Below are 12,010 nucleotides of genomic sequence, written 5' to 3' on the forward strand. Positions count from 1 at the left end.
TTACAACCTGAAAAATACTTATCTGATCTTACCATCAGTAAATTTAGATCGGCTTTCATTAAGTTCCGTTTTGGTATAAATGAACTAAAAATAAATCAGCGTTATTGTGATGTTTTGAAAAACTGCCCATGTGGTGGTAGAATAGAGAACGAACTACATGTACTAACAGCTTGTCCATTATATGATGATATCAGAAGGAAATATTTGCTCAAGCATATGCAACATATTAGAAATCTGTCATTATCATTTCTGCTGCAAAACGAAAGTTGTAATGTGACCAGAGATGTTGCAATGTTTGTTTTTTATGCATTAAGACTGAGAGAAGAGTACTTTCAGCCCTAAACAGACATATCAGCCTTGTGCTTTTCATTTAGTTTACTTGTTCTCAGTGAGCTCACTGTGTATTATGTGGATTGTTTTCGTTCTTCCTATTTTATTTTAGTTAAGCTGTGTGTGCAACACGTGCACCCAAAATGTATACAGGTCGGTGACCTTACATTAAAATTCTTGCGTTCTTGCGTTCTCTCTCTCTCTCTCTCTTGTAATATACTATTCTTTCTCTTTGTCTGCCTGTCTGTCTTCCTGTCTGTCTCGCACCTGCACACGCACGCACGCACGCACGCGCTCACACACCACACTTACACACAAACTCACTCGCACACACACACACACACACACACACACACACACACACACACACACACACACACACACACACACACACACACGCCTCCCCCCACCCCACTCTCACTCACACACACACACACATACATACATACACGCACGCATCCCCCCCCTCCGCACCCCCTCCCCCTCGATTTTCATGGAGAGAGTCTTGTTCAAGGTACATCCCCACTCTCTCGGCCAAGAGGGTTTTAGCACAGTCGGCGTTGGGATGGTTCCCAAAGGCCAACCAGCCCCCAGGGCTGCAGCACTAAGAGCCAGTGCAATTCTGCCATAGTCCTCCACAAAAGACTCAGCTGTAAATGATTCCCCATGGCAGTGGAGAAACCGTTGATAATTCAGCTCTCACTTTGCTGTTGGCCCAGCTGTAAACTTGTCAGCCTGTACCAATCAGCAAACTCCTTCTATCCGGGTCTTTGGTTTGCAGGGGACAGCAGTGATCGCCCTTTGCTGAAGAAGTGGTGTGGTCAAGACAAGACCATTGTCCGATCCAGTGGTCAAGCCATAACTCTGTACTTCTCTTCCAACGAGTTTGTGCGGTACCCGGGTTTCGTTGTCAAGTATCGCGCCACTGTGCCGTGTGAGTGTTCTGTCTGTCTGTCTGCCTGTCTGTCTGTTTGTTGGTGGGTGTTTGTCGTTCGTTTGTTTGACTGTCTTTGTGTTGCCATCGTTTTATCTGTCTTCGTGGCGTGTGTGTGTGTGTGTGTGTGTGTGTGTGTGTGTGTGTGTGTGTGTGTGCCTCCGTAAGTGGTGTGTCCGTGCATATGTTTGTGTCAGAGTGTATGTCTGCGTGTTCGTGAGCAATGAAGAGAAAGATACAGACAGTGAAAAAGACAGAGTGTCACACATACAGACACTGGCACAGATACAGAGAGACAGACGAACAAAGAGAGAGAGAGAGAGAGCGAAAGAGACCAAACTGGTGATTGGCTGACTGATGAATCACTTGAGTGACGGGTGGACTGACTGATGAATCACTTGAGTGACGGGTGGACTGACTGATGAATCACTTGAGTGACGGGTGGACTGACTGATAAATCACTTGAGTGACGGGTGGACTGACAGATGAATCACTTGAGTGACGGGTGGACTGACTGATGAATCACTTGAGTGACGGGTGAACTGATTGACTGATAAATCACTTGAGTGACGGGTGGACTGACTGACTGATGAATCACTTGAGTGACGGGTGGATTGACTGATGAATCACTTGAGTGACGGGTGGACTGACTGATAAATCACTTGAGTGACGGGTGGACTGACTGACTGATGAATCACTTGAGTGACGGGTGGACTGACTGATGAATCACTTGAGTGACGGGTGGACTGACTGATGAATCACTTGAGTGACGGGTGGACTGACTGATAAATCACTTGAGTGACGGGTGGACTGACTGATAAATCACTTGAGTGACGGGTGGACTGACTGACTGATGAATCACTTGAGTGACGGGTGGACTGACTGACTGATGAATCACTTGAGTGACGGGTGGACTGACTGACTGATGAATCACTTGAGTGACGGGTGGACTGACTGACTGATGAATCACTTGAGTGACGGGTGGACTGACTGACTGATAAATCACTTGAGTGACGGGTGGACTGACTGACTGATGAATCACTTGAGTGACGGGTGGACTGACTGACTGATGAATCACTTGAGTGACGGGTGGACTGACTGATAAATCACTTGAGTGACGGGTGGACTGACTGATAAATCACTTGAGTGACGGGTGGACTGACTGACTGATGAATCACTTGAGTGACGGGTGGACTGACTGATGAATCACTTGAGTGACGGGTGGACTGACTGACTGATGAATCACTTGAGTGACGGGTGGACTGACTGACTGATAAATCACTTGAGTGACGGGTGGACTGGCTGACTAATAAATCACTTGAGTGACGGGTGGACTGACTGACTGATGAATCACGTGACAGACGGGTGGACTGACTGACTAATAAATCACTTGAGTAACGGGTGGACTGACTGACTGATAAATCACTTGAGTGACGGGTGGACTGGCTGACTGATGAATCACGTGACTGACGGGTGGACTGGCTGACTAATAAATCACTTGAGTGACGGGTGGACTGACTGATAAATCACTTGAGTGACGGGTGGACTGACTGATGAATCACTTGAGTGACGGGTGGACTGACTGACTGATGAATCACTTGAATGACGGGTGGACTGACTGACTGATAAATCACGTGACTGACGGGTGGACTGGCTGACTAATAAATCACTTGAGTGACGGGTGGACTGACTGACTGATGAATCACGTGACAGACGGGTGGACTGACTGACTAATAAATCACTTGAGTAACGGGTGGACTGACTGACTGATAAATCACTTGAGTGACGGGTGGACTGGCTGACTGATGAATCACGTGACTGACGGGTGGACTGGCTGACTAATAAATCACTTGAGTGACGGGTGGACTGACTGATAAATCACTTGAGTGACGGGTGGACTGACTGATGAATCACTTGAGTGACGGGTGGACTGACTGACTGATGAATCACTTGAGTGACGGGTGGACTGACTGACTGATAAATCACTTGAATGACGGGTGGACTGACTGACTGATAAATCACGTGACTGACGGGTGGACTGGCTGACTAATAAATCACTTGAGTGACGGGTGGACTGACTGACTGATAAATCACTTGAGTGACGGGTGGACTGACTGATGAATCACGTGAGTGACGGGTGGACTGACTGACTGATGAATCACTTGAGTGACGGGTGGGCTGACTGATTGACTGACTGATGTATGTCGCCGTGCCGTGGCAGACTCCAGTGACTGTGTGGAGGGCGGGGAGAGGAGCGTGGCGGTGGGCACCACACCTGTCCTGGTCCAGCTGTCTCACCTCAACACCACCAGGTGAGGTCTCCTCTGACAGTGACAACAACAACAACAACATCAACAAGATAACAAGAGCAACAACAGCAGCAGCAGCAAAAACAACAGTAATAACAAGAAGAGCAACAACAAACAAAACAGCACCAGCACCAGAAACAGCAGCAACTACAACTGTAACATCAGCAGCATACAGTAGCAATAGCAACAACAGCAATGACAATAACTATAGTGACAATAACAAGAACAGCAGCAGCAACAACGTTAACAACAACAACGGCGACAACTTCAACCAAAATGATAATGATGACTCTGTTCAGGTGTGTGTTCCCCCTCCCTCCCTCCCTCCCTCCCCAAGTGACGCTGTACAGGTGTGTGTACCCCTCCCTCCCTCCCTCCCCCAGTGACGCTGTACAGGTGTGTGTACCCCCTCCCTCTCTCCCCCAGTGACGCTGTACAGGTGTGTGTACCCCCTCCCTCCCTCCCTCCCCCAGTGACGCTGTACAGGTGTGTGTGGCCCCTCCCTCCCCCCCCCCCCCCCAGTGACGCTGTACACGTGTGTGTGCCCCCTCCCTCCCTCCCTCCCTCCCTCCCTCCCTCCCCCAGTGACGCTGTACAGGTGTGTGTGCCCCCTCCCTCCCTCCCCCAGTGACGCTGTACAGGTGTATGTTCCCCCTCCCTCCCTCCCCCAGTGACGCTGTACAGGTGTTAGTGCCCCCTCCTTCCCTCCCTCCCTCCCCCAGTGACGCTGTACAGGTGTGTGTGCCCGTGCCCCCTCCCTCCCTCCCTCCCCCCCCCAGTGACGCTGTACAGGTGTGTGCCCCCTCCCTCCCTCCCTCCCCCAGTGACGCTGTACAGGTGTGTGTGCCCGTGCCCCCTCCCTCCCTCCCTCCCCCAGTGACGCTGTACAGGTGTGTGTGTCCCCTCCCTCCCTCCCTCCCACAGTGACGCTGTACAGGTGTGTGTACCCCCTCCCTCCCTCCCTCCCTCCCCAAGTGACGCTGTACACGTGTGTGTGCCCCCTCCCTCCCTCCCTCAGTGACGCTGTACAGGTGTGTGTACCCCCTCCCTCTCTCCCCTAGTGACGCTGTACAGGTGTGTGTGCCCCCTCCCTCCCTCCCTCCCTCCCCAGTGACGCTGTACAGGTGTGTGTGTCCCCTCCCTCCCTCCCTCCCCCAGTGACGCTGTACAGGTGTGTGTGCCCCCTCCCTCCCCAGTGACGCTGTACAGGTGTGTGTGTCCCCTCCCTCCCTCCCTCCCCCAGTGACGCTGTACAGGTGTGTGTGCCCCCTCCCTCCCTCCCTCCCTAGTGACGCTGTACAGGTGTGTGTGCCCCCTCCCTCCCTCCCCCAGTGACGCTGTACAGGTGTGTGTGCCCCCTCCCTCCCTCCCCCAGTGACGCTGTACAGGTGTGTGTGCCCCCTCCCTCCCTCCATCCCCCCCCCAGTGACGCTGTACAGGTGTGTGTGTCCCCTCCCTCCCTCCCCCAGTGACGCTGTACAGGTGTGTGTGCCCCCTCCCTCCCCAGTGACGCTGTACAGGTGTGTGTACCCCCTCCCTCCCTCCCTCCCTCCCCCAGTGACGCTGTACACGTGTGTGTTCCCCCTCCCTCCCTCCCCCAGTGACGCTGTACAGGTGTGTGTGCCCCCTCCCTCCCCAGTGACGCTGTACAGGTGTGTGTACCCCCTCCCTCCCTCCCTCCCCCAGTGACGCTGTACACGTGTGTGTGCCCCCTCCCTCCCTCCCCCAGTGACGCTGTACAGGTGTTTGTGCCCCCTCCCTCCCTCCCCCAGTGACGCTGTACAGGTGTGTGTGCCCCCTCCCTCCCTCCCCCAGTGACGCTGTACAGGTGTGTGTGCCCCCTCCCTCCCTCCCTCCCCAGTGACGCTGTACAGGTGTGTGTGCCCCCTCCCTCCCTCCATCCCCCCCCCCCAGTGACGGTGTACAGGTGTTAGTGCCCCCTCCCTCCCTCCATCCCCCCCCCCAGTGACGCTGTACAGGTGTGTGTGCCCCCTCCCTCCCTCCATCCCCCCCCAGTGACGCTGTACAGGTGTGTGTGCCCCCTCCCTCCCTCCACCCCCCCCCCAGTGACGCTGTACAGGTGTTAGTGCCCCCTCCCTCCCTCCACCCCCCCCTAGTGACGCTGTACAGGTGTGTGTGCCCCCTCCCTTCCTCCCTCCCTCCCCAGTGACGCTGTACAGGTGTGTGTACCCCCTCCCTCCCTCCCTCCCTCTCTTCCCCAGTGACGCTGTACAGGTGTGTGTGGCCCCTCCCTCCCTCCCTCCCCCAGTGACGCTGTACAGGTGTGTGTGCCCCCTCCCTCCCTCCCTCCCTCCCTCCCCCAGTGACGCTGTACAGGTGTGTGTGGCCCCTCCCTCCCTCCCTCCCTCAGTGACGCTGTACAGGTGTGTGGCAGGACGTGCCGGTGGAGGGTGGAGGGGAGGGGGGATGTCCGCCTGGTGATGGAGGTGGTGCATTTCTCCGGTTCGCTGAACTGCAGGGATGGAAACCTCACCTTCGCTGACGGTGAGTGGCTTTTTTTGTTCCCCCTACCTTTTCTTCCATTGTGCTCCTTGTGTTGTGGTGGTGGTGGTATTGTGTTGTGTTGTATTGTATTGTGTGGTGTGGTGTGGTGTGGTGTGCTGTTGTATTGTGTGGTGTGGTGTGTTGTTGTATGGTGTGGTGTGGTGTTGTTTTGTATTGTATGGTGTGGTGTGGTGTTGTTTTGTATTGTATGGTGTGGTGTGGTGTTGTTTTGTATTGTGTGGTGTGGTGTGATGTGTTGTTGTATTGTGTGGTGTGGTGTGGTGTGTTGTATTGTATGGTGTGGTGTGGTGTTGTTTTGTATTGTATTGTGTGGTGTGGTGTGGTGTCTGCATGTGCATTGGAATGCAGAGGGAGTCTGGAACAAAACGGAAGAAGTATTGTATTGTACTGTGTTGTACTGTACTGCACTGTGTTGTATTGTATTGTGTAAGCACTCTTGGTTTCTCCAACACCGCCCCACGCCTGCCAACTCACTCTGCTTGTGAGAGGGGAGACCAAGAAAGGGAGAGGGGATGAGAGAGAGACATAGAGAGAGAGAGGGGGGGGACTGAGAGAGAGAGAGAGAGGGGGGGGATAGAGAAGGGATGAGAGAGAGAGGGGGGGCTGAGACAGACAGAGAGAGAGGGGGGGGGGGCTGAGAGAGACAGAGAGAGAAGGGATGAGAGAGAGAGACTGGTTTCTTTCATGTAAAGCACCCTGAGCTTAGAGAGAAAAACGATACAAATGTACACCATCATCATCACTATTATCATTATCCTTCCAGGGGGAGATGACTCGGCAGTGGAGGTGGACAGCTGGTGCGGGAGCAGTTCTCCCCCTTTCTCCACCTTCTACACTTCAGGGAGGGAGGCACTGATGACCACCACCACCCTCCCCCCTGAGCGCAGGACGTCCTCGTTCGTGTCTCTGGAGTTGTGGGTTCGAGTCCACGCTGTGCCCATTGAGGGTGAGAGGAAGCAGAGAGGAGGGGGTGGGGAGAGGAGGAGGAGGGGGAATGTGTGATTGTTTGAATGTTCATAGGGACACCGTGTCGTTTTCTTGAGAGAGCGAGCGAGACAGACAGACAGACAGGCAAAGACAGATGGACAGACAGGCGGATAGAGTGGAGAACGAACGAACGAACGAACGAATGATTTATTGTGGTCAGGCTCGCTTTGCCCATTCACAAGGGGGCAGGGGGGGGAAGGGAGTGTACATGTCAGAAACGTAACGAAATATGAGAAGTGACGCGCTGTACACTTGATCAGAACATGGAATCCACGTCATGCGATTAATTATAATTAGTATCATACAAAGTGTCTGTATAATCACAATCTTTGTTTTCAAATAGGTCGGCAAGAGAAAAGGAATCACACAGCGAAACTAATCATGACATATCGAGATCAGGATTTCCATTTCTAGCACTTTTGCAAGCGTTTGGATTTGTGTCTTTAAACGTATTAAATAAACTGTCCATTTTCTTAGCCGACTCCTCAAGACAAGACATAATCTGTCGGCAGACATCTGGCGGAACATCAACATGCTTCTGTTCAGAAAGTTCACTGTCCGGATAGAGTGGAGAGTGACAAGGAAAAGACAGAGACAGAGAAGAATGTTGATCTTGTCATCGCGTTGATTATCTGAGACAGACAGACACAGTCACAGAAAGACAGAGATAAGATAAGATAAGATAAGAATGACTTTATTATCTCCAACTGGAGAAATTTGGTCAGGTGCATTATCACAACATAGACAAGTAAACAACATGGGGACCATAACTGTAAAAGCCAACAACAGCCCCAACAAATATTACGAAGATACAAATGTAAAAAATATCACGTACATCGTTTCATACATACATCCACACACTGCAGGTAATAACTAGTATTCTTAATGTAAAAACAGAAAGAATTAAGAAACATTATTTGAATATAATTATAAACATAGCCTACTATACTGCACATTGATTATAATAGACAGATAAGATAAGAATAAAGATGAATTGCGGAAAACCACAACCAGATAATCAGCACACACCCGCACCGCACCCCCCCGCCCCCCCCCCCCCCCCACACACACACACACGCGCGCGGATAACTTGATCAAACAAGAGTAATAAACATATGTTCTCAAATAAAAGCATTTCACATATTCGCTTTTAAAAACATTGCAATTACATAGACAGACAGAGACATAGACAGACGGACGGACAGACAGGCCGATAGATAGCCAGACATACATACAGAGACAGAGAAGAAAGATAAGGAGAGAGAAAGAGAGAGAGAGAGAGAAGAAAGAATGTGGATGTTGTCAGGGGCGTTTGATATCTCCCATTTCACTAACTTCACTGGCTACTGTCTTTGTTCTGGAAATGTTCTTTTTTTTAGCATTGTGTATGATAGTTTTCATATTGGTACTGCAGACTAGTGGATCGTTGGGTTAGGGTCAGGGTTAATGCCTTCCCTGCTGGTGTACAGTTGTGTGTCTGTCTGTCTGTTGTGTGGTTCATGGACTGCTGTTGTGCGTTTTGTCAGTGTTTGATCAGTGCTTGCCGCATGTCTTTGAGTTTCTTGAAAAAACAAACAACAAAAGTCATTTAATGACCATGTCTTATTAGGAAAGCGTGTGTGTGTGTGTGTGTATGTGTGTGTGTGTGTGTGTGCGTGTGTCTATGTATACCTGTATGTGTGCTTACACGTGTGTGTGTGTGTGTGTGTGTTTGTGCGTGTGTGTATGTATACCTGTATGTGTGCTTACACGTGTGTGTGTGTGTGTGTTTACCTTGTGTGTGTGTGTGCGTGTGCGTGTGCATACCTGTGTAAGTGTGTGTGTGTGTGTGTGTGTGCGTTCGTACCTGTGTGCGCGTGTGTGTGCGTACATGTGTTTGTGCGTGTGTGCACACATGTGTGTGTGTTTGTTATCCCTGTGTGTGTGTGTGTGTGTGTGTGTGTGTGTGTGTGTGTGTGTGTGGCAGAGGAGTGCAGCATGAACACGCCCACAGTGCTGGAGTTCGAGCAGGCCCCCCTCTACTTCCCCGTGCCGTTCTCCTCCTGGACAAGGTGGGTCAGTCTCTGACTGCTGCCCCCCCTGTCAGATTTTACCCCCCGGGGCATTCTAGGATAGCTTGTACCTTTGTCTCTGTGTGTCTGTGTCTGTCTCTCTCTCTCATTCTCTCTCTCTCTCTCTCCTCCCCCCTCTCTCCCCCTCTCTCTCACATTCTCTCTCTCTCCTCCGCCCTCTCTTTCACTTTCTCTCCATTCCTTATGCGTGTGTCCGTGCGTGCATGACTCGACTTAATTTGTTGTCATAGAATCATTAAGGATTAACAGACACAACAAAAGAACATACTGAACAAGGAAATACACGGTCATCGCAGACGCATGCAAAGTGATGAACATCGTTGGCGAGTGTTTTCTGACAGTGATCACAACTGAATAAGTCACAAGGGTTCAGGATATTGTCTTGTATCTTTTTATTGATCAACGTGTGTGTTTGCCTCTGTGTGTGTGTGTGTGCGTGTGTGTGTGCGTGTGTGTGTGTGTGTGTGTGTGTGTGCGTGTGTGTGTGTGTGTGTGCGTGTGTGTGTGTGTGCGTGTGTGTGTGCGTGTGTGTCGTGTGTGTGTGTGTGCGTGTGTGTGTGTGTGTGTGTGTGATCAGCGGTGAGGAGTGCACAATCCGGGTGAACACCCTGACGCCCAATGACGGAGGGTTCCGGGTGGACGTGCTGACTAGTGGGGGACGTCAGGCCTCCTGTGAAGAGGACCTGGAGGACCTGGGGCTGTGGATCTCTGATGGTGGGTACCCTCCTTCCTTCCTCCCTGCTATCTTTCTTTCTTCTTTCCTGCCTTCCTTCCTTCCTCCCTTCCTTCCTTCCTGCCTTTGTTCCTCCCTCCCTCCCTCCCTCCCTCCCTCCCTTACCCCCCCCCTTCCTTCCTCCCTTCCTTCCTTCCTCCCTTCCTCCCTCCCTCCCTTCCTCCCTCCCTTCCTTCCTTCCTTCCTTCCTCCCTCCCTCCCTCCCTTACCCCCCCCTTCCTTCCTTCCTTCCTCCCTTCCTTCCTCCCTTCCTCCCTTCCTTCCTCCCTCCCTTCCTTCCTCCCTTCCCTTGAGAAGAGGTGGAGGGGTGATTGAGACTGGGGTACCAACCAGAGAGAGACAGGCAGAGAGAGAGAGGGAGAGATGTGAAATGGAAAGAGCAGTGGAAGATTGGACTGATTGAGAATAAACAATATGTCAAACATCCATATAATTACATAAAGCGTGTTATTTGGTAACGAGATTATGATCAACCAACGGTATGTGCCAGCTGGACTTTGATTCGGACATTCCGAAATTTGTCAAAGTAAATGTGTAAATTATTCAAAACATCTTCTAAAGACAAGTACGTGTTTTGTGGAACCTGATGGTGGGTATCCACTGGTCTGTGTGTGTGTGTGTGTGTGTGTGTGTGTGTGTGTGTGTGTGTGTGTGTGTGTGTGTGTGTGTGTGTGGCGCACAAAAATAGAGGGGTGGTGTGTATCTTACCAAAATTATTCATCCACAAAAACCGTGTACAGTGTCAATGCTGCTCAATGTCCAAAACGCTCCGAAACAAGGGAGTCTATCTGCTACCAAACGATACTAATGTTTTAAGAGTTGTTTCCCCTGTCCTGCGGAAGACAGTTGTTCTTGTTGCAACGCCAGAATAAATATTAATCTTTGATATTGTTAGTCAAGCGAATCATGGTCAGTATCAGTATCAGTAGCTCAAGGAGGCGTCACTACGTTCGGTCAAATCCATATACGCTACACCACATCTGTCGAGCAGATGCCTGACCAGCAGTGTGACCCAACACACTTTGTCAGTCCTTGAGAAGAAGAAGAAAAAAAAGTAATGGTAAGTAATTCCAGACATATTGAATGTTCCACTTTTTACTATACATTAATTCGTCTGTTGAGTTGTAGTGGCAGGTAGAATTGAGAAGCGATGAGGCCGAATACACACGGGTTATTGGGGGAAAACAGTTTGTATGTGTGTCCAGAGCAAAATGTTCGCCAAGGCACCGGTATGGAACTGATGAAAAGATCGAGAAAAATTGACTTTTTTTTTTCTACGGGGAAAGTTTCTGATGACATGGCAATGAGGAACCGATCAACATGGGCATAGCTGAGTTTTCTTATCGAAATGACGAGTTTGTGTGTGTGTGTGAGAGAGAGAGTGAGAGAGAGAGAGAGAGAGAGAGAGGGGGGGGAGGAAGAAAGGTGGTAAGACCTGATATATGTGTGTGTGAGTGAGATGTTAAGATCTGTATCATGTTTTGTGTGTGAGTTTGTGTGTTATGTGTGTGTATGAGAGAGTGCTGCAGACAGAGAGAGACGGTGAGACCTATTAATCATGTATTTGAATGAGAAGGTAAGATCAGCATGTGTGTGTGTGTGTGTGTGTGTGTGTGTGATTGTGTGTGTCTGTGTATGTGTGTGTGTGTGTGTGTGTGTGTGTATGCATGTGTGTGTATGTCATGTGTGTGTGTCTGTGTGTCTGTCTGTCTGTGTATGCATGTGTGTGTGTATGTATGTATGCATGTGTGTGTGTGTGTGTGTACCACTGTATGCATGTGTGTGTGTGTGTGTGTGTGTGTGTGTGTGTGTGTGTGTGTGTGTTGCAGGTAAACGGGTGGACGCGGAGTGTTGGCGGGGTGAGCACCCTGTACACTGGACCCACACCCAGAGCATCAGTGTCCTACCCCGCCAGAACACCACCGCCTTCCTCCGGGTACAGCCCACCGGTCAGTGACTCACACACCCCCTGCACCGTTGACTTAAGCTGACAGTTGGGCCAACAGCAAAGAGGGAGCTGTATGATCAGTGGTTTCTCCACTGCAATAGGGAGTCGTTTACAGCTTAGTCTTTTGTGAAGGACTATGACTGTCAAACGTGGAGGAGAGATTGCACTGTC

The 12,010-nt window shown here is 50.7% G+C and overlaps 1 protein-coding gene across 1 annotated transcript in view; it reads left to right on the forward strand.

Annotated features, from left to right (window-relative positions):
- Positions 1-12,010, forward strand: part of LOC143300600 (cubilin-like) — a 37,334-nt gene that overhangs the window by 10,916 nt on the left and 14,408 nt on the right. The window contains exons 4-10 of the mRNA XM_076614380.1: positions 1,112-1,264; positions 3,486-3,576; positions 5,969-6,078; positions 6,863-7,045; positions 9,053-9,137; positions 9,736-9,872; positions 11,721-11,840. Of these exons, the coding sequence (XP_076470495.1) occupies positions 1,112-1,264; positions 3,486-3,576; positions 5,969-6,078; positions 6,863-7,045; positions 9,053-9,137; positions 9,736-9,872; positions 11,721-11,840 (879 nt within the window). The remainder of the gene's footprint in view (positions 1-1,111; positions 1,265-3,485; positions 3,577-5,968; positions 6,079-6,862; positions 7,046-9,052; positions 9,138-9,735; positions 9,873-11,720; positions 11,841-12,010) is intronic.

This window comes from Babylonia areolata, chromosome 26, assembly GCF_041734735.1.
Source record: "Babylonia areolata isolate BAREFJ2019XMU chromosome 26, ASM4173473v1, whole genome shotgun sequence".
Classification (NCBI taxonomy): Eukaryota; Metazoa; Mollusca; class Gastropoda; order Neogastropoda; family Buccinidae; genus Babylonia; species Babylonia areolata.